The 26,646-nt window shown below is 44.7% G+C and overlaps 1 protein-coding gene across 2 annotated transcripts; it reads right to left on the bottom strand.

Moving 5' to 3' along the window:
- Positions 1–3,606: 3,606 nt before the first annotated feature.
- On the bottom strand, positions 3,607–9,842 carry ZBTB42 (zinc finger and BTB domain containing 42). Of its 2 annotated transcripts, none has more exons than XM_059723288.1 (2): positions 9,745–9,842; positions 3,607–8,461 (listed from the first exon to the last, which is right to left on the bottom strand). In XM_059723288.1, the coding sequence occupies exon 2, from the start codon at positions 8,445–8,447 to the stop codon at positions 7,026–7,028; it is 1,422 nt and encodes a 473-aa protein (XP_059579271.1). In that variant the 5' UTR covers positions 8,448–8,461; positions 9,745–9,842; the 3' UTR covers positions 3,607–7,025. The 2 variants fall into 2 exon arrangements, with proteins under 2 accessions (XP_059579271.1, XP_014454254.1); XM_014598768.3 differs by lacking the exon at positions 9,745–9,842 and adding an exon at positions 9,085–9,309.
- Positions 9,843–26,646: the final 16,804 nt, after the last annotated feature.

Here is a 26,646-nt window from a genome sequence, read left to right as displayed (position 1 = left end):
TGGAAACTGTTGTCAGTGCTGGCCTGCAGAAAATGTCTTGGCTGCCAGCCTGCAGCAGCACCAGACTTTTCTCCTTGCCTGTGCCAGGCTCCTCTTGCTGGGATAACGTAGGACTGTCACTTTGATGCACAGGAAGGCCAAAGAATATTAATGATTTTTTTTTTTGTTAAAGCCAGGTTGGCAAGTATTTTTATTTTCTGTGACAGATTGTTCTGAATGGGCGCCCAAGCCAGCTGTGTACAGAAGTACACAGCTGTACTGAAGAGAACAAACAGGAAAAGGTAACAATAACCAGATTGTTTGTTCTCTCTCCCTTCTATATGGGGAGAGCAAATATTTTTAATTTGGATGAACAGTGCCAGTCAAGAACTGCTTGCAGCTTTGCAACTCATGCACGTAGGTTTTCCAGTTTGTTAAAGTGCTTTGCATTCTTCTGCCACGCCTCACCACCCTCTAATCTACATTAATAAAAATGAGCAAGAAGCCAGAATCTCTCAATCATCCTACGAGAGAGAGAGAGAGAAACATCTCTGCACCAAGTTGCTTAATCGGCAGTACTTGCTGCCAGGTCTTCCCCAGAATAAACATGAAGGGATTCAAGACAAAGTGTTCTTTAGGCTGGCTACCAGCGGTACTGCTCACAATCCCACTTCCAGGACAAAACGTTTTCAGACTGACTGCACTGCAGGTCGACTCCATTTTACTTGACACTAGCTTTGCCCTATGCATGCTACCTCCTCTGGGCCACACCTGCCATAGCTTTCCATAGCTAACAGCTGCCGCTTCATATTATAGTTGGGAACACATACAGCAAAACGAAAAATACCCACAAGACTGCACGGACAGAAAACTTGGCAAGCGTAGCCCAAGGCAACAATATCCAGAGTCCAATGACCAGTCACTAGGATGACAGTACTGAACTCTCCAATGAACATACAGGAATGGCTAAGTTTAATTACCAAGCAGACAGCTACTTCCTCAGATAAGTATTCACTAACTTTATAACCACTACAAGCAAATGACTGACTCAGTCAGACTTTAGGTCTGAATTTGATTGGTCTTCAAAACAACTGCAAAATAATTCCCCGGTTACATTTGGTGTTGGATTTCCCTCGCTTTCATTTTTCCTTCACAGGGATACTACTTCATCCCACCACGCATATAAGGTTCAGGCACTTCATTTGTTAAAAAGAATGCAATGCTCACGTGCAGGCTATAGACCATTTCAAATCCAAAAGACTAAAGAATTCACATCGTGACATCCCCGCAGTGCCTGCAATATCACCGACTAAAGCAAAATATTAGTAGCTATATTTGGGCTAGGACATTCTATCCCGTGCCACATCTGTTCAGCTGGAACCAAGTCATTCATTTGTGGTCTCTGCCCTGCACTGTGGCATTTCGTAGTGTGAACTACGTAAGTGGACAAACTGTGGTACCACAACATGCCAAGGTCATGTTGTGATTTTGAATATAGTTTGGTTTACACAGTATTAGAGGGTATTAGTTGCTCCTCAGGACCTCCCAAATCCTGGGAGGTCCTGAGGAGCTACTCCAAACTACTGAGTAAACATAAGGTCCCCCAGTCCCTTGAAGGCATAAGACCTTATAAGACCAATATTGCCAACTCCCATGATTTTTCACATACATACATGCCAAAAAATCATGGGAGTTGGCAATACAGGTCTTATAAGTTCCCCCAGTCCCTCAAAGTGGCAAACATGTTTCACTCAGTAGTATATATGCATATATGAAAGAGCTAAGTTTTTCACATTCCCGAAGTGCAGACTTTAAGAACAATGCAAAAGTCACGAGAGTTGGCAATACTGCAAGACTGAATCCACAGACAGTGAATTCACCTCTCAAGGAGATACAGAAACTCAGCATGGTCCCTTCCCCCATTTTTGTTTTATTTAGATATCTAAATAGGTAGAGACCAGAAGAGTATGCTATATTCTGTATAGTTCATGACATTATCTGCCACCTATACCTAACCACCATTCTTTCATCTAATAGTTGATAGCAACACTTCTTCAGTACCTGCTAACTGGCAGGCATGTTAACATGTAAAGCAGTCTAGTTTCACTTGTTATTAGACCCTTTACAAAAACTTTGTTCTTACAGCTTTATGATGCTAGCATTTACACGTGCTATCAAACAGTAGATGTGATAAGCTGGAGTACCAGAATAATACAATAACATTTTTCTCAACATAGACTAGAATGGCCAAGTCAGAAAAGCAGACTCCTATCCTCATTTTGGAAGGATGCATTGACAGATTGCATTAGCAGACCATAACGCACATTTTTGCCCAGCAGAGTGCTAAAGTCAGAATGCATTTAGGCTCATTTGAGAACAAACTCCTGAATCCATTTACCTACAGAGAAGGCTTGGAGAGAATGAGACCATGGGATGCTATACAGACAAAACAGCTGCAAGAATCTTCCCAGCAGACCTCACTCACCTCTAGTGGTGGCCACATCCAGCAGCATTATACAGAACTTGCCTACACTGCATCACTTCAAAGCCAGGTGCTGCAGGATTCAGAGTCGTCTGCAACAGCATTCTATCCTCCCTACAGAGCGAGACAGGAGGCACTCAAGTGCTGCAAGGCAGGAAAGGTGTTTGAATGCAAAATTCATCAAGATTGTTGCAATAAAGAAGCTGCAACCAAAGAAAGGGCAAAAAGCATGGTCCTCATGCCCCCATTATATGCTCCAACAGCTCTCTGCAATGCTGCTTGGAAGTTTCTATAAGCAAGATACCACTACCCAGCTTACTTTTGTCTCTTCCAAAGTAACCTGCATGTTGCATTCATGTTTTTTTCTTTAAACAGCCTCATTTTCAACTCTCACTTAAGTCAACAGGAGTCCTAGCATTGATTTCAGTGGAACTAGTTCAGATTGAAATGCCTCAAGCTTACCAATATTTAAGCATTTAAGTAAATACGTAGGCAAGTAGCCCAGTTGGCTTCAGTGATACTCCTCACATTTAGGTAAAACTATGCATGAGTAGCCATGTTAAAGCCAACGGGACTAATTTCCCATATGGGATACCAAAGGTAACTCCATGTCCTCAGCTGAAGACCATGCAGTTCTTGATATTTCATTTATTAGATTTGTGTGTTCCCATCCCCACTAAAGGCAGGTTGCAGAGCTGCTTACAATAATAGACAAGATACAATTTTAAAATAGATAAAAATGTTAACATAAAATATGGGACAACTAAGGATCTGGCATAAGGGAAAATTGCTCAATACAGACCTCATTCAAAACCCATTGTAATCAATAGGGAGACTCCCGTTCACATCAGCAGGTTCTGAATGAGGTTCAATATAGGGAGGAAACTGAAAACTGAAGAACCAAAGTGTGAATACTTAGTTCTCATCAGCAACCAAGTAAAGGATCAAGTGGTGGGTCTACAGCCTGCTGAAACAAGAACAGCAATATCCCAAGTGTCTCATAATCCAAGTAGTCTGGTGAGGAGGAGAGACAGACAGAGAGTAAGTTATTACTGTAAGTTTTTACATTTAGGTCATTTAAAGAGAAAATGAAACCAGGGACACTTGTAAGTTGTAGAAGTCAGTCAGAGAGGGAAGAGACTCGATTTACAATTCTAGCACATTTTTATTTTGTGTAAATTTATAAAGACAACAATCCTAATCACGATTGTCACATTTTACAGCACATACCATTACAGTTGCAAACAAAAACTTCACACAAAAACTAAGCACTAACAATAGTTTAAGTCACTCTTTCTGCGATTGTCTTATCTAGACTAAACAGCATTATGCTAACACTGAAGAAAAAAATAGTTCACTATAAAACAGTGATAGAACATTTTTATAAAATATATTCCATTCCAATAGCTTTTCTACATACTGTATACTATAAAACTCTCCCACAAAAATTAGTGTCTTTAAATATACATATTTAATCTGAACTGCACCAAGATTAAAAACAATTAAAAATATTGATGATTTTTACATTAACTTCACAGTATTTGTTTGTAGTAGAAGACAAATCCAGTGTTTAAAATTCAGAGCAGTAACTTTCTCTATAGAGAACGTAACTACCCCACAGTGAAATATTTCATGAAAAACAAACCTAAGTGTGCAATGTTTTTAGTACTTCCTTGCAGAGTAATGAACCATTTTGAAGACATGCTCAAAGCTATTGCAACTTTAAAAAAATGCAAAAACAAAGATAGCCAAAAAAGTCACCTTAAAATAAAAATAAGTGCAAACATCTTTACTTTAGAAATTCAAGCTATGAAGTTCAGGGATAAAAACACTACATTATGAAAAAGGACAGTGCATGAATGATGCAGTAAAAGAAAAACCCAGCATGCTTCTTACTTTTGCCCCATTTTCACTGAAGTACAGAGCATGCTCATAGCATTAATTTAATTAATTATTTCTAGGCTAAAGTTAGATATAAACTTGTTTCAACTCTTCCCTGCCCCCATATACTAATGATGTCTTTTATGGCACCTTTTAAATGATTATTTGATCTTTCAAAAAATATTATGAAAAGTAGTGAAAAGTGAAATTCAACAAAAGTATCACAAAAATGCAAAAACTAAGAAAAATGTTACAAGCATAGATAAAACCACTACCGTATTAGTTGTTCACTTTACAACATGAAAAGAAATTGCTGTAAGATTTTAAAGTGTAGATTAACTTTGTTTCTAAAAAAAAAAAAAAGAAAAGAAAAGAAACCCCCCAAAAACATTTAACAGTAATAATTCCACTTCAAAAAATTCTAATAAATACTATATCAAGTATCATCAGGAAAAAAAATAATTTAATTTTAGTAGAAAGAAAAATAACTTAATTTTAGCAGATTTTGTTCAGTGCTATTTCTGATCACAGCAAAAAAGTGATTAAGTAGAATAAGACCACAGTACCAAATCCACTTATGTTCCAAGATACAGTACTCTCCCACATCTTCCACATGTAACAGGTTCAGAAAAAAAATTTTACAGTGAAGTTAGACTAAAAAAAAAAAGATAACCTATAAATAGAGAAGAAATAAAATTTCACATTACATGTACATTCATAGTTCAAGAGATGAATAATCATAATAATAATAGAGGAGGTTGCAACGAGTGAAATTCTGAATAATAAAAAAGTACTTTCACAATCAATCAATACCAGAATTACACTGTTGAAACTATATTGTTTACATAGGTAGTGCTTACTTAACACATTTTAAGGGGAAATGCTGAAGAATTCCTTCCTTCTTTTAGGCTGAACTCTGGTACTTTGACGTACAGTATTTAAGAAAATCACTTCAGTGCTTCATATTTTTTTTAAATAAATTAAGCTTCAAGATACAATTCCAGGAGTGTCAGTAAAAGTGATGAAATAATGATTTTTATTTTGCTGAATAAGGGAGGAGGTGGAAGTTTAGCCCAGTAGAATGATGTTCAAAATCCACAGGTATTATAATTAGTTTGGCTTCACATAAATTATATGTTGAATGGATACTTCAACTGGAAAGGCATGATCTGATATTTACTGACATGCACAGACCAAAGGATGTTCTATTAGGCAGATAATTGAATTAACTTATTTGAAATTAAATTACTTGTAATTATAGGCAGTCTCAAATTTTAAAAACAAAGGAAAAAGTTGACTTTTAGTTTCTGCCTGGCCAAGCTAACTATCCCAACTGGCTTGAATTTGTGCCATCCCATAGAAATCTGAAGGGCTGCACAAAATTGGCAACAGAGCAACTGCCAGTGTTAATAGAATATAAGCCAAGAAACCCCTCAACTAAGATCAGTAACTTGGAGTATGAAACTTAAGAGGAAAAAAACCAACAAACTATAATGATACCAAACATGTTAAAAGACCCTATTAACAACTCAGAGGTCCCAGTAATCTTGTATCTTTAAAAAAAAAAAAAAAAAAATTTTAAAGGAAAAAAAAATATTATACACCACCCCATTTCCTCCCATGGACACTGTGTGGCAGCTCTTAAATATTCCCCAGCATAGGAACAATGTTACATCACTTATTACGGACCCAAGCTTGCACCCCCATTGTACATTTACTGAGTCATTTTTCAATGGGACCAAAACTGGCCCTTCCATGTGAGACTGATATAAGGATGAAAAGCATCCTCATTTTTCATATGTACTCTACTACATACCCTTCTGCATATAATGGATAAAAGCATTTTTCTATCCACATCTAATTTCAAAAGTGGTTCAGTGCCATTCAACAGACAAGTCCATGGAGGGGGACGGGTGGGGAAAGAAACGTGAATTTCTCTCTCAGTAGTCTGAAGTCTGAAAGCGAGACTTTTCAATTAGGGGTTAGCATCGGCTACAAAACTCTTCTGATGCTTTAGCAAGCATCGAAAGCCAAACTGTACCACAGACAATTTGACGAACCCTCTTAAAAACTGGGCCAATTTAGTACTACTCCTAGTTCTAAATTTTGAGTGGCTGTATTCCCATCTTGAGACATGTGGAGTTAAGTGGGCAAAATCCCTTGTGCTCAGAGTAAAACTATGGTTCAGCTCTGACATGTTTGTATACAATACGTATAATATTAAGGGAACGTAATGGTATCAGAAAAAGCAAATCTTGACAATTTACCATTATTATTTTTTTAACTAACTAAAAGGGGGGAAAAAACAGGAGCACAAAAGTATGACAGACAGAAGCAAAGAAAAAAAATCACTGCAGAATAACTTAAGATCATTTTCACATGGATGCTGTAGAAGTCACATACCACAGGGGAGCAAGAGAAGACCTAGGAGACTGAGTTTAGGGCAAGGACTGGGGCTAAAAGGCCTCTGAAGTGCATGCTTATGCATCTTTTAAACATCATGACTTGAAGTGAGTATCACCAAAAAGACTAAAAGAATAAAAGTTATCTTTTTGTTTTCTTTAAAAAAAAAAAAAAGTGTTGGGTGGAGAGGGGGAAAAAAAGAAAGGGGGAGGGGGAAGAGAGAAGGAGTATTAAGGGCATATTAAATAATAAAAAAAAAAAAACAACCCAAAACCTCGTCTCAGACCACCAAGGACTTGACAAGGCCACAATGAAATTTCCGAATGTGTCTGTATAAATCACCAGATTGTGTAAAGCGTCTCTCACACCATTTGCACCCATGCGGTTTCTCTCTTGTATGTACGACCGCATGACGGCTGAGGTTGTGGGAGTACTGGAAGCTCTTTCCACACTGGCCACAGGTATAAGGCTTTTCACCCGAATGAGTCCTTTCATGTCTCTTTAAGGTGTACATGCATGAAAAAGTCTTCCCACAAAGCGTACAGGTGGGCACTGACCCGTCAGGGGACAGCCTGGTCCGTGAGCCATCCTTATCTCTGAAGTGAGAGCTCAGGTGCAGCTGCAGGACATGCGGGCTGGGAAACACTTTGCTACAGAGGGGGCAAATGCATATGTGCCCGGGGGGCACGAGCACACCTGAGGAGGAGATATCAGAGGAATCCATGTCATCTTCACTCTCATCCCTGTCTTGATCTATATCATCCTCCCTCGCATGAGAATTGCCGTTTCCTGTGAACATGTGTCCTAACCCTGTCACTAGACTCTTGGCTGAATTCCCAAAATGCTGACTCTCTGGACTCCTTGCTTCACTGTCCTCCTGATCTGACAGCAAGTCTTGTTCATCTTTAACAAGTGGCTCGGTACCCTGCTGCTGGCTGTCGGAAGCCAGCTGTCCAAAGACGTAGGAGGGGTGTAAAGAATCTCTCCCAGGCACAGGCTTGAAAGACAAATCCAGAGCACAGTCCACATCACTTGAAGCCAGGGTATGGTTAACAGACCTTTGGGACAAAGGTCCTGTGGAACTATTGACATTAGCTTTTGTTTTTCCAGCTGCTGCGGTGCACGATTCTGCCTCTGCAGACGCAGAACTGACACTTATAAGATCAGAGGACCAGGCAGGGTGACCAATGACCCGCTCTTTGCATGTGGCTCTCTCGTATTCTGCAGCACTGAATTTCTGTTTGTTTCCTGGGTCAAACTCGTGGACTCCCGGGTCTAAAAAATGCTCCTCCTTTTCCAAATTAGCTGCCTCGTCATTAATCTTTTCTTCTGGACATAATTCTTTATCTTTCAGCTTGCCCTTGCAGACTTTCACAATGTCATACATGTGAAGGTAGCTAGCTGCAGCCAGCACATCCTCAACTGGAAGACTGTTGAACTCGAGCTTTCCTTCGTACATGAATTCGAGCAGCAGACCGAAGGCTGGGGCCGTGACAATGTCACTGTTCAGATGCACAATATCCCTTTTGTCTAACTGGTCCCTGTAGAAAAGATGGAAGTACATGCTGCAAGAAGCAAGAACAGCTCTGTGAGCTCTGAATTGAGCTTCTCCAACTAAAACAGTACAGTCACACAGGAAGCCCTGGTGACGCTGCTGACTCAGACACTGCAGCAACTGGCGGCTATGGTCTGGAAACTCCATTCTTCCTTCATAACCTGTTCAAAACAGGAAAAACTTGAATGCCACTGTAAACTCAAGCCTCCTAGCAGCTGTAACAAACAGATCGGCTTTTGGGGAACACAAGCCAAAGAAACAGCCTTGGAGATAACGTTCCCTGTGTGTTGTCCGGAATAGTTTTAATGCACGCGCACACACAAAAAACACCACCCAAACAAACTACAACTAATAATACAGCGCGTTTCTCATCCTCCAGCACCTGCTCCGAACAGGAAAAACTCGACCGCGAGTAAACAAAAGCTACGAAAGCCGCGGCCCCTTCTACCTTTGTCTGTCTCCTCGAGAGCTGGCAAACAAAATTACTGGACTTTCTGCCCTCGCCGACTTGGGGCATCTTTTCGGAGAGCTGCGCCGGCCACCCCCTTTCGCTGGGCGCGGGGGACACCGCCACCAAACACAGTTGTGCGGAGGGGAAGAGAGCAAAGAGGGGGGCAGAAAGGAGCAGCGAAGGGGGGGACGGACCCCGCACGAGGGAAAGTTCCCCGGCCTAAAAGTTAGGGGAAATAAGTGGGGGGGGGGAGATGGATTGAGGCTCCCATGCCTGCAGCAGAGCTGCTCCAAGAGGGGAGGAAAGGGCAGGGGGTGCAGCAGGGCGGCTTACCTGGCCCGGCTGCGAGGCAGGGGGCGAGGGGTGCATGGACGGCGGCGGGAGCCCCCGGGCCGCGTGGGAGAGGGCGCCGCGGAGGCGCCGGTGCGGCCCGGCGCGGGCAGACTGGCAGGAGGGCGAGTGCGGGCGAGCAGGAGAGGAGAGTGCGAGCGGGCGCGGGAGGGGGAGGAGGAGGAGGAGGGGGGAGCGGGCGCGGGAGGGAGGGAGGGAGGAGGGAGCGGGGAGGGGAGGAGGGGAGTGCTCGGTTTGCTAATTACACCGCAAGCTGGAGAGTCAGCTGCTCTGACTTCACTGCGCTGGAAATGCTACCTCCAGCTGTGCTCCTTTTAATGCCATATGTTCCTCCAAAGCGAGCTACCAGCCAACCACAGCTTGCTGCCTTTTAAAGTTCCAGCCGCCCATTTATAGCGCCGAGAGCGGCCCGCAACTTCCCGCCCCCGCCCGCCCGCCCGCGCCGCCGCCGCCGCCGCCGCCGCCGCCGCCCGCCCCGACACCGAAGTTGCTCCGCGCCGGCTCCCCCCGCGCCGCGGCTCCGCGGGGAGAGGACAAGTTGCGGGGCAGGCCCGGGGCAGCGCGGCGGGGACCGGCCGCCCCTGCGCCCCTCGGGGGTGGGGTGGGGGCCGGGCCGGGCCGGGCCGGGGCCGCGGGACTCACCGGGGCGCAGGCGGAGCAGCCGGGGCGGGCGCTGCACCCGCGCTGCCGGCAGCCTAGCAGCGGCCGGGTGTTGTGAAGCAGGTTGTTAGCTAGCCGCTCTCGCGATACTTTCCCAGCCCCGCGTGTGTGTGTGAGTGTAAGTGCGAGTGTGTCCCTGTGCGAGTGTGTGTGTGTGTGTGTGTGTGTGTGCGCACAATAGCCCGGCCCGGCCCGGCCAGCTGCCGCCCAGCGCCGGGTCACCGCGGCCCCGGCGCCGCCACAAGCCGTGGAGCCGGGCCGAGCCCGCGGGAGCCGCACCGGGACGTGCTGCCCGCCGGGATGAGCTGGGAGCGACCCCCCACAGCCGCCTGGGATCCCTCCAAGTGCTCCCCCGCGGCTCGGCCCCCTCTAGACACCTCACAGGGATCCTCCCCCTCAATCCCCCCACTGCTTGGTCCCCTCTGGATCTCCCCAAGTGACCTCCCCACTGCTCAGCTCCCTCTGGATCCCCCAAGCGATCACACCCCCTGCTTGGCCCCCTTGGGATCCCCCAAATGATCCTCCCACTGCTCAGCCCCCTTGGGATTCCCCAAGTGACCCCCCCCCCCATTGCTTGGCTCCCTCTGAATCCTCCCAAGTGATCCCTGCTACTGCTCAACCCCCCTCCAGACCCCCAAGTGATCTTCTCCCCACTGCTCAGCCACCCTCTGGATCCCCTCAGCCCAGCCATGGGGGTTTTCCCCACAGCTCATCATCCCTGGCATTGGAAGCAGGCACGGGGCAGGGTGTGCCACAGGCAGCTTGAATGGGAATTCATTCGAATTAGCCATAATGGTCCAGGGAAGGGAGTCACCCGGGTACCTCACCTGGGCCCATGGGCCTGGTGGTCTGGAGGAGCCGAGGGTAAAAGGCTTTGTCCCCGGGGAAATCACCCATGTGTTTTTCAGCCTTTTATCTGTTTTGGGCCCCTCACTCCAGAACAGAGGGGGACACTTCAGAGGGAGTCCGGTGGAGGGCAGCGAAAAGGGTTGAAGGCTGGGGACGAGTGGTGAGGAGAGGCTGAGGAAACTGGGCTTGTTCAGTCTGCAGAAGAGAAGCCTGAGGGGGGATTTAACAGCAGCCTTCAACTACCTGAAGCGGGGTTTGAAAGAGGATGGAGCTGGCCTGTTCTCAGTGGTGGCAGATGACAGAACAAGGAGCAATGGGCTCAAGTTGCAGGAAAGTTTAGGTTGGATATTAGGAAATACTTTCTTAGTAGGATGGTAGTAAAACACTGGAACAGGTTACTTAGGTGGGGGAAGCTCCATCCTTGGAGGTTTTCAGGACCCGGCTAGACAAAGCCTTGGCTGGGATGATCTAGTTGGGGACGGTCCTGCTTGAGCAGGGGTTTGGAGTATTTGACCTCACACCTCACAGGTCCTTTCACACTTCATTTTCTATGATTTTATTCTGGGACAAGGCCTTTTCTCCTGGGATCCTGCACAGGGATGAGCCCATTGGGCAGTACCAGGGAAGTATCCAATGTAACATTTGGCCCGGGATAGTGCCGGCTAATCCACTTGCCCTCTCTGTGGACCAAGACCTTGTAGTGGTGGAGATGCTGTGTCCCATTGATCTTCAAACCTGTGTTGCCTTGAGTCTCACACTCCTGGCAAGGTCATCCTTGGCCATGAACACCAGGTGTCCCCAGAGGCTGGGGGAGCACGGGGAGCTCCTGCAGAGGGTGGTGGCACTTTTTTGCAGGGCATGCACCACCAAGCTCAGTGGGTTCACATGCACCTGCGAGCACCTGCTACGCATCACCAATGTCCTTGGCAATCAGGCTTGAGGGAAGGTTCCAGACAAACCCCGGTCCAAACCCCAAGTCCTCCACAGCAGGCCAGGCAGAAGACAGTGCCAGGATCTCAAGGGCTGTAACGTCCAAAGAAGGCTGCAGCAAGATGGAGGTCTCCTGTTGTCCAGGGTTCTCCCTTGCCACTAGGCCCAGTTCTCCACCATGTCAAGAGCATACGGGTGCTGGTTCTGCACACCAGCTTCCTTGCATTAAACAGTCATGCGCAGGCTTCTGCCACAGGAAACGATCCACCCTGCAGCGATGGACCAGGGCTGGTGGTGACAGGGCTACAGAAGAGAATCTAACAGTCTCCAGCCACAAATCTTCATGCAGGTGGTGGTAGCCTGGTGGTCATCTTGCATCACCTCAAGACCCGTCAATGAGCCATGGTGGAGATTATTCTTGAATCCAGAGATTGCCAATGAATCTAGTTGCCCCCCGTCTGCTACTTATCAGGGGGGTTTTAAGCCTCCCTCAGAGGTGTTGGGTATAATCAAGGCTGAGGATTTTGACAGGGGTGGGCCAGTGGTCCTGGAGGTTCCTGGCTAGAGGGCCTTGCGCCTCTGCTCAGGGTCCAAACAATCACCATATCTGGGGCCAGGAAGGACTTTTACTTCCCTGTCAGATTGATACACTGTGGAGGGTTTGCCTTCCCCTGTAGCAGGGGCCATGGCCCTCTGCCTGGGATCTCTTCAGCATATATTGATGTTTCATAGAAGCAGGAGGTTGGCTGCTGCAGTTCCCCTGCTTGCCCTGTGGCAGGTTAGGGTGTCAGGTCTGTGTTGTGTCAGGGTTGAGGGTTGTCTTGCATAGAGTTTAGGTAATGGATTTGTATAGGATGGTTTGGAAAGGCATGATCTTGCCTCAGGCAGGGGGCTGGACTAGATCATCTCTGGAGGTCCCTTCCAGCCAGACTTCTCTATGAATTGTCATTCAAAGTGTGTCTAAATGACTGTCCCAACCTGGTTTGATTTCATGGGGGACAAGCAGCCCCTGGATAACCCTACTGAGGTCTGTATTAGCAGTGCGAGGCTGATCCTATCCCGCTTTTTGTTTCCCACTCTCAGGCACTCCCAGCCACCCTGGCTACTCCATGCGCCCAATAGGGGCGGTATGAAAATACAGGGGTCTCCATTCTGCTTTGGCCTAGGTGGGCACAGAGATACTGCACAGCACAGTTCTGTAATCCTGGCCATGCAGCTGGGATTGAGTCATGTGGCTGTCATAAAATAGGGCTAACTTCATCCTCAGTTCTCTGGTGCTTTGAAACTAAGCCAGAACCTGGATTCCTCCCACCCCTGCCCCATACAGGGGGCATCCCCCTGTCCCATCCCAGATCCCGGCAGCTTCAGTGGCAAGCAGATCCAGTGCAAAGTTTAAGGTGCTTTCCCAAAGTTTGGCTTGTTTCTGTCTGAGAGGGAGATTATGGAGCCTGCAGTTCACAGGCCACAGGGCTATAGCACCAATCCCTTAAAGAGATTAGTTGTGTATATATATTTTTGGGGGGGTGGGGAGGGCGATGAGGATCTAGTCAAGCAGCCCATTTTTATCGTGCATTATCATTTTCCCCAGGCAGTGCTAATTGCTCATTGCCTCTCACCCCTGCTCGCAACCAGGGATTGACTGAAACATGACACTTGGAAAGGTGGCATGCTTTCTTGGATTTATCTTTAGTTGTGTGTCAGCTGATAAATACCAGATGCCTCCGGATTTTCAAGATGACCTTTTAGATAGTTAATTTGAATTTTAAATTTTAATTAGCTGTAATCCCATCAAAAGTAAACTCCTTTGTACTAAAAAAATGGAGAATACATTGGCCATTTGAGCTGCTTTCTGTTCAGGGCCTGTTAGGAGCCAGCTGTACCTCCCACGCACAGGCCTTGGGGTGAACTTTTGGCCATACTGAAATCAGGGGAGAAGCTCTACTGACTTCAGTGGGACCAGGCCCCTGCTGTGTGACTATATGACCGGAAGGTAGGATCAGGCCCCCAGGGAATGAGGTATCAGCCTAAAATAATATTAAGAAGGCAGGATAGATTTATAGACTTTACAGACTAAATCAGAGGTGTGTGGCATAAGCTTTTGTAAGCAGAGGGCTTCTGTATGGATTGTGAACAAAGGTAGTAGGGGAAGTAGGTTGGAGTAAAGGTGTTCTCACAGTTAAGGCCCTGTACTGGGATGCAGGATTCAATCTGGTGTACACATTTTGAGTTTTCTGAGCAATAACACGGATACCTTTTGCATGATTTGTGTGTGTGAAAAAGGAATCCCATTTTTAACCTTGCCTACTTACGATCCCTGGTGTTATTTCGAGGCTGTGCCACCGTCTTCCCGCATGACTTTGGACCAGGCCTCTAACCTATCCTGTGACTTAGTTTCCACTTTGAAAACGGGGATTTGCACTCCAGGACACTGCGGTGGTGTGAGTGAGCTCACTGCACGTGTGTCTGCAGGTTGCGTGGCAGTGAGGAGGTGGTCAAACTTCACCAACCTCCTGGATCCATCCTTGGGGCTTCTACTTCCTTCCTTCTCTCCCTTGTTTGTCCTGAACCAATCAGAAGATCTTCAGGACAGAGGCTGTCTTTTACTGTGTGTATTTTACAGTACCACAGTGGTGCCCTTAGGCACTACAAAGGATGTTAGTGCCATCATCGTCATTATTATTCATCAATGTATTTGTTATTCACAGTTTAACCCAGATTTATATCATTGTGCTTCTAGGCTATTTGCTCACAAAAACCAAGTGCTTCTTAGTTCTTTTTAGTTTTACCAACCAAACCTCACTCTCACTGGTTACCTTTATGGACCTTTCTGTAGTGTTGATCATCAAGGTGTTTGGAAGCCTTGTGAGCAAGAATGAATGCCTGGCCACAATGAGGTAGTGATAATATCCTGATCCCTATTTTGCAAATTGGGCAAACTGAGGCACGTAGTACTTGTGGCATTAAATCCACAAGTATTTAGGAAAGAATTTATGAGGAACTGACTTGCCCATATGCATATAGGAGAGCTGAAACAGATCTAAAAAGAACCAAACTGTCTTGTAATAGCACCTCTCTTTCTAGGACTTCCAGAATGATCCCATATCCAGTCTGACACTGCAGACAGCATCAGAACATTATTGCTACTTGCTTTTCAAACTGCATCTGCAGTTTTCATAAAGGTTTTCCTTGCTGTTTTGACCACCACAGTCTTTGTAGCTTCATGCATTTGAAGGGACATGTGGTCTATTTATTCCATTTATTTTTTTATGCTTCTTGGGGTAAGGAATCTTCTTGTCTCTAGTTCTGAAGCACCATTTAAATTTATGTTATCATTCAACCTACCAAACCACAACCACAGTCTCTTCATTTTGAGTTTGTTGTGGCACCGCTATTGCCCCTTATGTAGCTTCAGCCATGTGATCTTAAAACTTAGTACATTTTTTAACAAAACATTTTCACTGGTACGGATGAGATGAGACTTGATTTTTCCCATCTAGAATCTGTTCCTTTAATCTATGCTTAGACAGAACAGCTACAAGGTAAGTTTTTTCTGATTATGAGACCATTACTTTGGGACTTCGTTGTTAATTTCCTCATCTTTGAGTCATTAAGGGAGGAAACAAGGAAAGAAAATAAAATCAGGAAGAAAATGTTAGAGTTTAATTTCTACTGGGTTTCTCTCAGCTGTCGACAGGTTACCAATATTTAATTTTAGTAAGGTGATTATGCTGTTATAATTTTCTCAGCAATTTTCATAGATTTTATAGCCATTAGGGCTGGAAGGGACCTCAAAAGGTCATTCGGTCCAGCCCCCTGCCCAAGGGGCAGGAAGTCAGCTAGGATCAAAGGATCCCACAAGATGGGCATCCAAATGTTTCTTAAAAGTGTCTAGAGCAGGTGCTTGTACCACCTCTGGGGGCAGTCTGTTCCAGGCCTTGGGCACTCAGGCAGTAAAGAAGTTCTTCCTTATGTCCAGTCTAAAACAGTCTTGCAGGAGTTTGTGATTGTTGGACCTTGTCATCCCTTGGGGTGCTCTGGTGAACAGGTGTTCCCCCAGATCCTGATGCACACCCCTGATGTACTTAGAGGCTGACACCAAGTCACCCCTGAGTCTGCACTTCTCCAGGTTGAAGGGTCCCATGGCTCACAGCCTCTCTTCATAAGGCCTGCCCTCTTGTCCTCTGATCATGCACATGGCTCTCCTCTAGACTCTTTCAAGCTTCTCCACATCCTTCCTGAATTGTGGAGCCCAGGATTGGATGCAGTACTCCAGCTGCAGCCTCACCAAGGCCGACTACAGCGGGAGGATGACATCCTGGGTCTTGCTTGAAATGCATTGGTGGATGCAAGCCAGAGTTTTGTTTGCTTTGCCAACTGAGAACAAAATATATAATTTTATATTACTTTAGGTATTGAGTTTGAGATGTGACTCAATACATCTTTTTAAGGTTTCTCAAGGTTTCTCAAGGAATAATATTTTATCTGTGTTTTGTTTAAACTTATAGATTCATAGATTCATAGATGTTAGGGTCGGAAGGGACCTCAATAGATCATCAAGTCCAAAACCCTGCATTGGCAGGAAAGAGTGCTGGGTCTAGATGACCCCAGCTAGATGCCTATCTAACCTCCTCTTGAAGACCCCCAGGGTAGGGGAGAGCACCACCTCCCTCGGGAGCCCATTCCAGACCTTGGCCACTCTAACTGTAAAGAAGTTCTTCCTAATGTCCAGTCTAAATCTGCTCTCTGCTAGCTTATGGCCGTTATTTCTTATAACCCCCAGGGGCGCCTTGGTGAGTAAAACCTCACCAATTCCCTTCTGTGCCCCCATGATGAACTTATAGGCAGCCACAAGGTCACCTCTCAACCTTCTCTTGCGGAGGCTGAAGAGGTCCAGGTGCTCCAGTCTCTCCTCATAGGGCTTGGCCTGCAAGCCCTTAACCATATGACTAGCCCTTCTCCGGACCCTCTCCAGGTTATCCGCATCCCTCTTGAAGTGTGGCGCCCAAAATTGCACTCAGTACTCCAACTGCGGTCTGACCAGCGCCTGATAGAGGGGAAGTATCACCTCCTTGGATCTGTTCGTCATGCATCTGCTGATGCACGATAAAGTGCCATTAGCTTTCCTGATGACTTCGTCACACTGCCAACTCATGTTCATCTTGGAGTCCACTAGGACTCCAAGATCCCTTTCCCTTAAAATGGTTTTCTTATTGGTTCTCTTTTCCCTCTCCCCTCCCCAAAGAATATGGGAATAGCTTCAGCATGGTGGGGCAGGGCATCCTTCGGAGGGCCTCACTGCCTCATTTCTAGGTTTGGCACAGTGGAATAGGAGTGGGTAGGTGAGATATGTTCCCAGGCAGCACTCTCCAAGCACCACAGATATATCTTTGATTTACAGTGGGGTGGTCCCATGGTGGGGAAGTCCATGGGCATAGTCCAGGTTCTACCACTTACAGTGCTGGTGGCAAGTTGAGATGTAGATGCTTACTCACTTTTGTTGCAAATTGAGTGGCTCTGGCTTTCCACAAAGAATGTATGGCTTTGAGTCAGTCTGCAGAAAAGGGAGCTGCTTAAGTTAGCTTTACTCATAGCTTTGCAATTCTGTCCCTCAATTACAGCAGATGTCAGAGCCAGTTTGGAGCCCTTGGGTGGCTCTGCCTCAGTAATGCAACGCTTATAAGAGTCTTATTTGTTACATGAATATTTTATTGATATTGCTTTGACGCATAAAACCTGTGTGCATATGTGTGTTTAGTGTAGGGCCCTGTCTCTATTGTTGATTCATTCTGATTAATAAGCAAATTAGCAACCTAGGATCCCTGTGTTGCTAATTTTCTTATTAATCGGAATCCAGAGATGACAGGTATGGTATAGGTACTGTATGTGGCACTCTACTGTAGGTAGCACATAGTGGTGTCTGTGGAGATTCACATCCCCGTCAACCAAGCTTTTAATCTCCAGTACCTGTTTTACCTTCATTGTTAATTATTATCACTCCTGAGATTTGGGGATGCATTCCTATTAGGCAGTTATCTTTCACACTTGTACTCGCTGTTTGCTTGTTTGTACTGGCACCAGTCAGCTGATCCTACCCCTGTGCTCTGCCTAATAGAGACCTTTGACTTTTGGCTGTTTTTGTTATAGGCAATCTTCTGTGTTCATCATCTTCCGGAGTTGTAAAAAAGGGGCTTTTGCAGTTCTGAGACATATGTTGTTTCTTCCTTACCAGAAACATTTATCCTCATTGAAGCCACACCCACTGGTTTCTGGTGATACTGAAAAATTGCATGGATTTGATAAAGTACGGTCTATACCTTCCTGTTTAGGATTATTTATTTCTCCATTACCCCTTTTTATCTCAAAAATAATATGTGCAGCTTTCCTTTGAAATTTATGTTCAGAATATCTCATGCATTCATATTTAAAAAAAAAAATTATAATGTTAAAGGGAAAGCTTTTTTCTTTTTTTTAACATTTTGATTATTAATTTTTTTTCTGGAAAAGAAATCCAGTTGCCTGCAGAACAAAATAACAGGTGAATGCAAGATGGTAGACAGGCATGTCAAGGCTTTCAAAGAGACACCATAAATAACAGTGATTTGCAAGAGCCCAAATTGATGTCAACTTGGGATCTGGGCATCAAGTGTTAGCGAGGCCAATCAAAGTTCTTTATAGCAGAAGCTGCTGTATTCCCAGATAAGATAAGTAACACAGTTAGGGTGGAATCTATTTATGACCCATTTTTCAGATAATGCGAAAACAAGTTACTACAAAAAAAAAAGGTCTTAACCAGCATTGTTGTGTTTAAAATTACATAATACATTATTTTAATAATCCATTGGGTATGTATTTTAGAAGTGCCAGGAAGAAAATGCTGCAATGTACACAAAAGTGTTAGTCACTGCAAGAGTCTTTTTTGCTCTCTCAGAACAGGGAGATCTTGTGATTAAAGTACTTACTAAGCAATAGTATAAACTAGCATAAAAGACTTGATCCTGATGACCTTCTGGTGCCAGCTTCTTGACTTTCATAGCAGTTCATCAGCAGATGTTGTATCCTAAGATAAATCAGCTTTACCTCCACCTATTACCCAGTGCTTTGCGAGGCAGAGAATTGATGCACCTCTCTCACTGTCTAAAGAAGGTCTCTTAAGTGGGATCAATTCCTCTCTTGTGACTTGTATAGCTGGCCTTACATCTTGTTAAAATAAGTGTTGCAATTTTCCTTAATAGGTATATCCCCTGTCTCTCATAGTGTTAATGGCCCCATCTTTTCCCATGCTGTTTGATAAGAAAGAAGGGCCCTTCCGGGCCCTCTTTTGATCTTTTCTTTTGCTCTAAGACCCTCAAGCCTCAGATTGATTATTTGTATTTACTCCTGGTCATGCCTGGCATAAATCAGGAGAACAAAAATTGACAGAAGCAGCCCATTGAACTCTTTTCCCGGGGTTAAGCCCTCACCCAGACCTTGATCAGTTCACACCATAGCCACTGCAATTTCTTCTTCTTTGCCTTTGTGACATTCACTTCAGCCCAGCGCTGCTGCAAAAGTTATCTCCTTCCTTTTCTTCCCCATCTTACTGCCCTGTACTGGCTCCTGGATATAAACTGTACTCCTTGCTCACACCTTCACAGCTCTTAGTCATCTCGTTCTTTCACAATCAAAATGCCGTCTTCTCCTAACTTGTCTTTCCCCACGAACCCTCTGCCCTCCTCCCAAGCCACAGTGTGCGCTTGTGTTCCCTTTCTTTCCTTGTGTATCTCCTTTTATTTCTGGTACTGCCCATATCCCCCTGAAACTCTCTCCCCAAGCTGCCATTTCCATTAAAAAGCCCATTTGTGCCTGGAGGCATAAAACATATTAACCTCATCTTAAAATCTTTCATTGTTGTCTTCAAGACATTCGTGCTGGCTTCCTCATGCCTTAATTGGAAAACTGTTCTCACTCTCTTCCATTCTGAGCTGTTTTCACCCAGATAATCCCATTTTAAACACTTGTCCCAGGACTCCCATCAGTTTGACCGAATTAATGTTTTTGTCCAGTTTTCAGCAGGAACACCCCCCCCCCCCCGGCCGCACCCTTCCCACACGCACACACCCACATCCACACACACACACACACACTCTCTCTCCTTCCAGCACTGCGCCTTCCCTGTCCCCCTGGCAGGTTCAGCTGAGAGCCTGAAGACGGCTGAGCATACTGGAGTCAGGGCAGGGGGGAGGAATGGAAGGAGTATCCTGTTTTGGGACCAGGGAAATATGGTTGCCCTACTATTGCTGAAGGCACAGATGAGGCTATCAAGAAAAGCAGAAGCAAGGTAACACATCTCAGGAGGAATGCTGTGGAGTTTATAGTTGTTTTGCAGTTTGTGCAGGTGCAGGACCTGACCCAGCAGTGCAGGTGCACTCTAAACTCCAGCTTATTTCATAAGGAGCTTTGGACACCAAAGGCTTATGTAGCCAGGCCTATGAAGAGAGAAAAGTTCAACATCCAGGGTAGAAGCAATGGAGGTAAGTGGGAGTTGTGAAATGAGGACGGCATGGAGAAGATTTGTTTCCCTTGTCAAAAAGAAATACTGTTGTCTTTGATCTACAGAGTGGCAGGAAGCCAAGGCAGTTATGTTGGTTCCTTCACTTCCCTCTAACATATTCCAGTTGAAGGGAAAGTCCAGATAATGCAATAAAAGAAATGTAAATAGAAATATCTTTCTGGAACTTCCTTCTCTGAGGTGCTCCCTGCTAGGAAGCTTGCTCCACTCCCTTATTTTTTGGCTTCTGAATTTGTATTATACTCTTAGGTTGCTCTTTTATGTAGTAACAGCAGTTACTGTGCAGTTATTTAGTATGTGCTAAAGCGCAGTCAGGTACACATGTAGATGCGCCCAGTATAACTTTACTGAAGGCAGGGTCTTGGCCTCTGAAAGGTAAAGGAGATGAATGGAGCATTGACTCTAATCAAACTATTCCTGTGCTTAATATTATGCCCTTGCTGCTGAAAGGAGGCCTTGCATTGTATGTAAATAAATGATCTCATGACAAATTGGGAGCTCTTTTTGGAGAAGGTAAAAATAAAAAAAGACTATGTTTTAGGACTGTGTTCTGTGAAGCAGTCTCTTATCCCAAAAGGCCCAAGATCCTCAAATCCCATGGATTTTTAACTAGCTTGGGTGTTTATCAGCAGGTTCCAGCTTAAGCTATTGAAACTTAAGTCTCCAAGGACACAGGTTGAGGACCCCAGAAACGGAGAACATGAATTTGGTGACCTAAGGTCTGGAAGACACTAATAAGAATGGGTGAAAGTATATGAAGAAATGTCAACCTATTAAAAAGTAGTCTTCAGTCTTTTCAGAAAGTGTAAGTCTTGTTTGACAAGAAAATACAACCCAAGTGGCATTTTTAAAGAGCATTTTGAAAGTGGACAGATATGGTATATTGTACCTTGCAAAAGGCACTCAACAGTGAATTGCACAGGAGGTTACTACGTATAGTTAGGGAATAAAAGACAACAACCCTGAATGTTGAATACCTGGTTAGATGACCATGTAGGTTATAGTAGGTGGTGGTATTGGTCAGAGCAGTTTAGGAAACGAGACTGGTATTTCTGAGCGATTTGGTCATGTTGGACTACATCTGAACTTTAACCAGGAAATGATCCTCTTCTGAGTTTGCATCTGACCAAACCAGAAGGAACAGGTTCTGATCCAACAATTCAAATCTCTCCCTAAATTTGAAGACCAGATTTGATGACTGTTGATTTTACCTAACATAAAAGTCAAGTCTAGAGATATTTCCACAGAGGAGGTGATGGATGGCAATGAAATTGGGAATTTAACTTTACATGCATGGACGGTCATGGTAATTTTAACTCTATGGCCCATACATGGGTACTTTTTGCAAACTACAGAACAGGAGAGGAGCATATGGAATGAAATCCTGGCACAGTTAGTTAATTAAAGATTGTTAGAGCTCAGGATAGTTTCTGATCCAATGAATCATGGAAGCACATGAGAAATCAGTGTCACTATTCAAATGCTTAATATTAAATTAAAAGCTTTGGATACTTAAAGCCTATTGTTTGACTGATCCTTGGGTCGGAACAAAAAAAAAATATTGGGATGTATAATTAATGCCACAGAGAGAAGCTGAAATTAATGACTGCAGCATTAGGGTAGACTGTTGTGACCATTATTAAGCAATTTAGGTGAAGTCGTTGTCTATTGATAGTAAGGGCAAAACTCCCACTGACTTTAATGTGCCCAGAATCTCTAAAACTTGGTGCAGTCTACAGAAGTCAATGAAGGTGTGCCCACATCTCCCACAGCTAAATTTTGCCTGAAAAAGACCCTGAGATGAATAGCAAATAGGTGAGTTTGGCTACATTCTACAGAGAGGCTGGAAAACAGAACTGTATTTACTGGAAGAACAAGATAGGTTGAGGCAAGAGCCTGCAGTCTCTACCCAGACAAGGAGTCCTTTGGAATCGAATAGGATTCCAGCAGGGATGCCTGGCAGGACTAGGCCCAAAGGGAGGGATAATGTTGATGTTTTCACAAGTAGGTGCGGGTTTCTGTAGGCTGCAAGTGATAATAAAAGCTATTGGTAAGTAAACAGATTTTTGTACCAGACAAAAAAAAAAAGAGTGTAAATGGGTGAGAGGTCCTGGGTAGCAGAGGGATAACAGGAAAATGACTCACTGAACTGGGAGCAGGGTGGGTAGCTGCTAGCCTTTCGCTCCGCTGAAGGCAGACCCTCTGCGTATGAAAACTATTGCCAGTGCAAACTTGCTCAAGTTGTGTTGGCGAGTGGCCTAGAACAACACTGGGCTGTTTTTTCCCTTTTGTGCCAGACTCCGTTGCTCTGGACAATGTGGGTTTTTCAGTTTTATGCACTGAGAAAAACAAAGAATAATATAATTTTTTTTCTGCCACTGTTAAAAAGCTGATTGGCGAATATTTTTATTTTGGCAACGCGTCTTCTTCACGGTAAGGGTGATCAAAATTTGGAAAGGCTTCCAAGGGATGGGGTGCTCTCCCCTACCTTGGGGGTCTTTAAGAGAAGGCTGGATAGGCATCTGGCTGGGGTCATCTGACCCCAGCAGTCTTTCCTGCCCAGGGCAGGGGGTTGGTCTCGATGATCTGTTGAGGTCCCTTCCAACCCAAGCATCTATGAATCTATGAAAGGGCAAGTGAGGCAGCTGTAAATGAACAGTGCACCTGTAATTGAAACAACCAAAAGAAGAAACCAATCAGGACTCCTTTTTGCCCCTTTTAAAATGGGGCTGACAAATATTTTAATTTTCTGTGACAAGTTTCCCTCAACGGGCATAAGAACCAGCTGCATATGGACCTGTGCAGTTGATGCAAACAGAAAGAAAAGCAGGGTGAGCAAGTGAATCAGGAGAGGGGATTTTGGAGCCTGAAGTCTGATTGGTCTTTTTTTTTTTTCTTCCTTTCACAAATAGCTTTTTGGATCCGACTGCAAACTCTTTCCTCCTGCAAGGGTGCTGTTACTTATTCCTTGTAGCAATTTGCTCATCAGCCTGGCCATTAGCAGGTATTCCCACATCATTTTATGCATAGCCAGTGAGATTCCTCATGGGAGTATCTCCTCAGCGCTGTTGTTGAAGGGGCTGTTCAAAAGGGCCTGATCCATCTCACTCCTAAGTCAGTGAAAAGACACCTCCTGGCTTCAGGGGATTAATTTGGCCTGGTCGGCTCATTCACGGCTTTGCAAGTGGCAGTGCATAGTTGTGTTAACCCAGGAACCAGGTTGCAACTCCAAGAGCCATTAGGACTTACTCATGTGCTTAAAGTTAGGCCCGTACTTAATTATCTCACTAGAGGGAGGCCTAAATGGTTAATCTTCAAGTGCCTTCTTAGAGCAGCTGTTCCCATGTGCATGCCCTCCTTCCCTCTCCTGACACATTTCCTACACAAACAGCAGATTGCTTTGGTGCTGTCCTTTTGATCTGAGGGAGGGGGAGGCAAATCTCACACAAATGATATTAGTTCCCTTTTCGGGCAGCTTGGGGACAGTGCATGCAGGCAAGTGCCTCCCTCCCACCTCTCGGTGCCCAGACTCTTTCCCAATGTCTTTTCTGGGACTTCCTTCCTTAGTCTCTGCCCCCTTCTGTCACCTGTTTTGAGGCTAGGTGATCATCCTCGTGCCCCTACGGAAAGGGGCGCAGCTTTTTTGCATAATTTATTAACAACTGTTGTCAGTTTTTTCTGTTGTTGAAGCTGATCGCCAAGAATGTCGCTTTATTTTGTTCACTTTTTTTTTTAGGGTCTCGACGTGGGGTGTGTAAACCCCTCACAAATATTGTATTGAGAGGTGATGAGCCAGGTTAGTCTGAAGTCAGGCAGAAGGCAGGGTTGGGTGTTACCTTAGAGACCAACTTGTTCAGAAAGGCATAAGCTTTCAGAGGCGACAGACTTCTTTGTCAGGTGTTAGCATCTGAGAAAGTGGGCTGTTGCCAGAGCCAGCCTTAGGGGAAACGGCACCCTGGGTGTGCTTGTTTTTTGGTGCTCCCCAAACCAAACTGATGGGGCTGCTGCAGGCTGAGGCAGGGGCACAGGGTGCAGTCCAGCAGCGGGGTGGAGCAGCATGGTGCACCAGGCAGTCGGGTGGGCAGGCACCGCTGCTGCTGGGAGGGACCAAGGAAGGCAGACGGGGGCAAGTGCCACCCTGCCTGCATGTGCCCAGCCCTCCTGAGCAGTGGCTGGAGGTGGGGGGGCAGGCTGGGCTGGGCACCGCTTCCCCTGCCTCGGTGGGGATCAGCCAGGATGTGGGGTGAATGCTGCTGCGAGTACAGGCTGCTGACGTGTGTGTGTGTGTGTGTGTGTTTGGCTCCCCCCGACCATGGTGCCCAACCCTAAGGCTGGCTCCTGCTATTGCCTATGAAGGTTTATGCCTTTCTGGACAAGCTATAACTGGAACAAGACAGTATTTTAAGGATCCTAAAGATGTGCAGGAAGCCGGGTCTGACACGCTGGAAATCCAGCGCATCAGAGCAGATTCAATTAATCGAGTCCGCTAGAGCACGGAAATAAATGCACTCCAGCAGATTCTGGCGTTACATGTATCAATGTCCCCACACCAAAAAATGGCAGCAGGGCGCTTTGAACTAAAGCTCATTCGATGAGCTTTAGTTCAAAGCACCCCATCACCATTTTTCAATGTGGGGGACACTGATGCACATAACACTCGGGCACTTTTAATTAGCACAGCTTGATAATTAAAGCACCCCCCCCAACAACTCCCAAAGCATGTGTAAAAATGCCCCTAGAGACTAAGTCTACTCATTATTTTTCTCAAATAGAACCATAAAAATCACACTTGACTTATACACTGTGGGTGCGTCTACATGTCACCACCCTACATTGCCGTAGCACGTCGTATGGTGATGTAGTGCATCTCTGCAGTGATGTAGCAATCCCATGTGTAGACATGACTGGCAGCTATTTCACCGTACCAGCGTGCTCCCCCATTTTAGTGCACCACTACAGCAAAGTAGCAGCTAAAACTAACCTTGCACCCTGCATACAGTGCAGTATGGGCGGTTACTGCACCAGGAAGTACTAAAGCACAGCACAGTAACATCACTGTAGGGCAACATGTAGATACACCAAGTGTTGACCTGTAATCAAGCCCTTGACAAAATGGCTCTAATTGGGCCATAATGCTAATTTTTGTTTGACTCTACCAGAAATATTGACTGATATTCAAGGGAAAAGCTCTCTTTCCTAAAACTGAACTTGAAAATGTGGGGTTCACTTATATCCAGGGCCAATTTATACCCAGAATAACATTATATTAATAAATTAAGCCTCAGTGGGACTTTGGCTGCAAAATCACTTATGTGGTTTTGAAAAGTCATCATATTTCTTCCTACATATTTCTGTCTTCTCATGCTGCACCTCTCAGGCTACCACTGAGGTTTATAGTGTCACCTCCTTTGGATTTCAGCTAGGGTTAGGATTAACTGAAGTGTCAAGCAAGGCACTTTGGCCATGCAGAATCACTTGGAAACACAACTGAGAAGGGGGCAAGGACTACAAAGCTTTTTCCATTAATTGTCATTTCAGTTTTTCACTGAAATTGCCTCAGCCATACTTGCATTCTTTTTGGGTTTGCTTGCAGTGAATATTCACTTAACTGAGCTGTATTAGTTTACATGTTCAGGGAAAGCACATGGTGCATGATAATACTAATGGAAAGTGGACAAAGTGAGCTTTCAGTAAAAAACATCAGGTAAGCTAATTGTAAAAGTTATGCTTACCCAGGTACAGCCTGTGAAAAGTAAAACAAGATAATTCACGATCAGTCAGACCCTGAACAGTAAGGCAGTGTCAATGAATGAAACTTGCAGAAAATGTTGAATGAATTCCAGAGAATACTGAAGAGTTTGTAGGGGCTGTTCCAATAGGAGAAGAGGTACACATCATCAGACAAAAATTTATTCAGGACTATTCACTCAATTCCTGAGGAAATGTTGAGTCCCTCATTCATATGTTACTTGGGATCCACTGAGTTTTAGTTAGAATCAATTAACTATTCAGATGTGAATAATAAAGAGTAAAACTGTCCAAACACTGATAAATAATTTTGCAAAAAATGTTTTAAAAAAATTCTGTTTCACAGGGTGTGGAATGGAAAAATACCATTTTTAAAAAATACTTTAGCCAAACTTTTAAAATTTTTAATTTCTGAGAAGTTGAGTGTTCAAAATATTTAATGTTCATTTCTCTTTTTCTCTCCTTTATTTCTTGTTGGCACATGACAGCAATAAAATGAGTTATTTCCAGGTTATTGCTTTCTTGTTTTCTATTTTTCCTTTATTTCCTTTTGCGACTCTGTAGCCTTTCAAAACTTCAGTTTTGAAAAGGTATTATGATGGCAAAATTATAGAGTTTAGTTTTCCTTTGGTCTCTCTGTAAATTTTCCAAAGTTCTGGAAACTTTTTGAAGTATTACAGAAGTGAGAAATAGAAAAGAAAAGACATGAAAAAGTTTAACTTTTACAATCATGCAATCAAGTGACTGCTGTGAATGTTAAAAGAAAAGGCAATTTGGGGTCACTTTCCTTGAGGATTTGAGCATGCAAG

Source organism: Alligator mississippiensis, chromosome 2 (genome assembly GCF_030867095.1).
Source record: "Alligator mississippiensis isolate rAllMis1 chromosome 2, rAllMis1, whole genome shotgun sequence".
Classification (NCBI taxonomy): domain Eukaryota; kingdom Metazoa; phylum Chordata; order Crocodylia; family Alligatoridae; genus Alligator; species Alligator mississippiensis.
Note: the sequence above shows the minus strand (reverse complement) of the source record. Positions and strands in the feature narration are given on the sequence as shown.